Here is a 1,489-nt window from a genome sequence, read left to right on the forward strand (position 1 = left end):
GTCTGAGTTTACAGTCGACCATGGTTCTTGTATGGCTGCAATCTCAATTTCCTTCTCCAAGGACCATTGCATAAGAAGGTCTTGTGCGCCTTGCGAATGGTTCAGGTTCGCTTGCATTATTCTAGTCATGCATCTAGTCATATCTGTGTTTCTAGTCCTATTTTTTGTCATCTTTTTATTTTTATTCATTATGTACTATATCCATATTTTCATCCGTCCTGTTAGTGTTATTATTTTCTACTTTATTTTCAGCTGTTTTTATTTATTTGTGCTCTCTTATTAGCATTATTATTCTTCTCTCTATTCTTAATACATGCTGCCCATCCTGTGATTTGCGTCTTTTCTGTTTTCTTTACAGATTATACAATGTGTATCCTTGGAACACGCAGACACTAAATGTCCCTCAGATCCACATCTGTAACAACACTTGGTCCTATCAATGTTTGAAGTGCAATTATATTTCAAATGCCCGAATCTCCAACATTTGAAGCATTGCTTCTCTCTTGCATGGATCAGTTCGACCTTGATTATTGACCAACCGATCTTAATTTTTTCCATTTTAGCTACAGTCACTGCCACTCCAAGAGGACATTTGAGCCATACCATTCCGAGACCATTTCTCATGGGCTTTATGTCACCCACTTTAACTTCTTCTCTCTTGCATCCGCCGTATTCGGCTATTTTCCAATTAATTTCATCCTGGGAGATGGAATCATCTAATCCAAATAGATGGAGATCTTTGTTAATTGTAGGTCTTGCAACAATTGCCGCTCCATCTAATACTTTATTAAGTTCGGTAACCAAACGATCTGCCTCTTCAACCTTCTTCATTCCTGGGATTTCGATGAGAATATTTCCTGCCGAAGTCTTTCGGATTTTAGTCTTTTCGATACCAATCTGTTCTAATGATATCTCTTCTCTAGCCTTCTTTAGGATTCCTGCATAGGAGACTTTATCCCTATTTTTTTCCTCTATCCTAATTGTTACTACTGCCGATCTTGGAGGCTTCTTTATTATTTTAGGCTTCTGTTTTACCGAGTTATTCCTTCCTTTTCCATCCTTTTTTCCTTCCTAGACTGTTGTATCTTCTATTCTTCTTCTGCCGGTTCTTTCCTATTTCCAATTTTTTCTATCCTAACCTTGTGTCCAGTCAATTGCACATTTTCTAGGACTTTGATATCTGTCCTCTTCACCCATTGTGGTTTGGGTATTTTCTTTTGCTCTTGACCGGGATCCTTTCTACTTTCCTGTCCCAATGTACCTTTCCTTTTGATTTGCTCTCTAGTGTTCTTTATATCCTGCAGCGATTCCTTTAGTGCCTTTTGTATTAATTGTTCTTCATTTTGTTTCAGGTGTTCCAGATGGGATTCCTCACCAGCCAGACCAGGACCAGGGATCTCCGACCTTTTACCAGGAGGAGCCATACAAGGCCTTTTGAACGTCCAGCCGTCTTCCGCCGTGGACCAATCCGTAGGTAAGTATTCCAAAT

The 1,489-nt window shown here is 39.2% G+C and overlaps 1 protein-coding gene across 1 annotated transcript; it reads right to left on the reverse strand.

Moving 5' to 3' along the window:
• Positions 1 to 306: 306 nt before the first annotated feature.
• LOC112638758 lies at positions 307 to 831 on the reverse strand. The gene has a single exon (XM_025410970.1). It carries the CDS (start codon positions 829 to 831, stop codon positions 307 to 309), a length of 525 nt encoding a protein of 174 aa, XP_025266755.1.
• Positions 832 to 1,489: the final 658 nt, after the last annotated feature.

This window comes from Camponotus floridanus, unplaced genomic scaffold, assembly GCF_003227725.1.
Source record: "Camponotus floridanus strain SB8 unplaced genomic scaffold, Cflo_v7.5 scaffold361, whole genome shotgun sequence".
NCBI lineage: Eukaryota > Metazoa > Arthropoda > Insecta > Hymenoptera > Formicidae > Camponotus > Camponotus floridanus.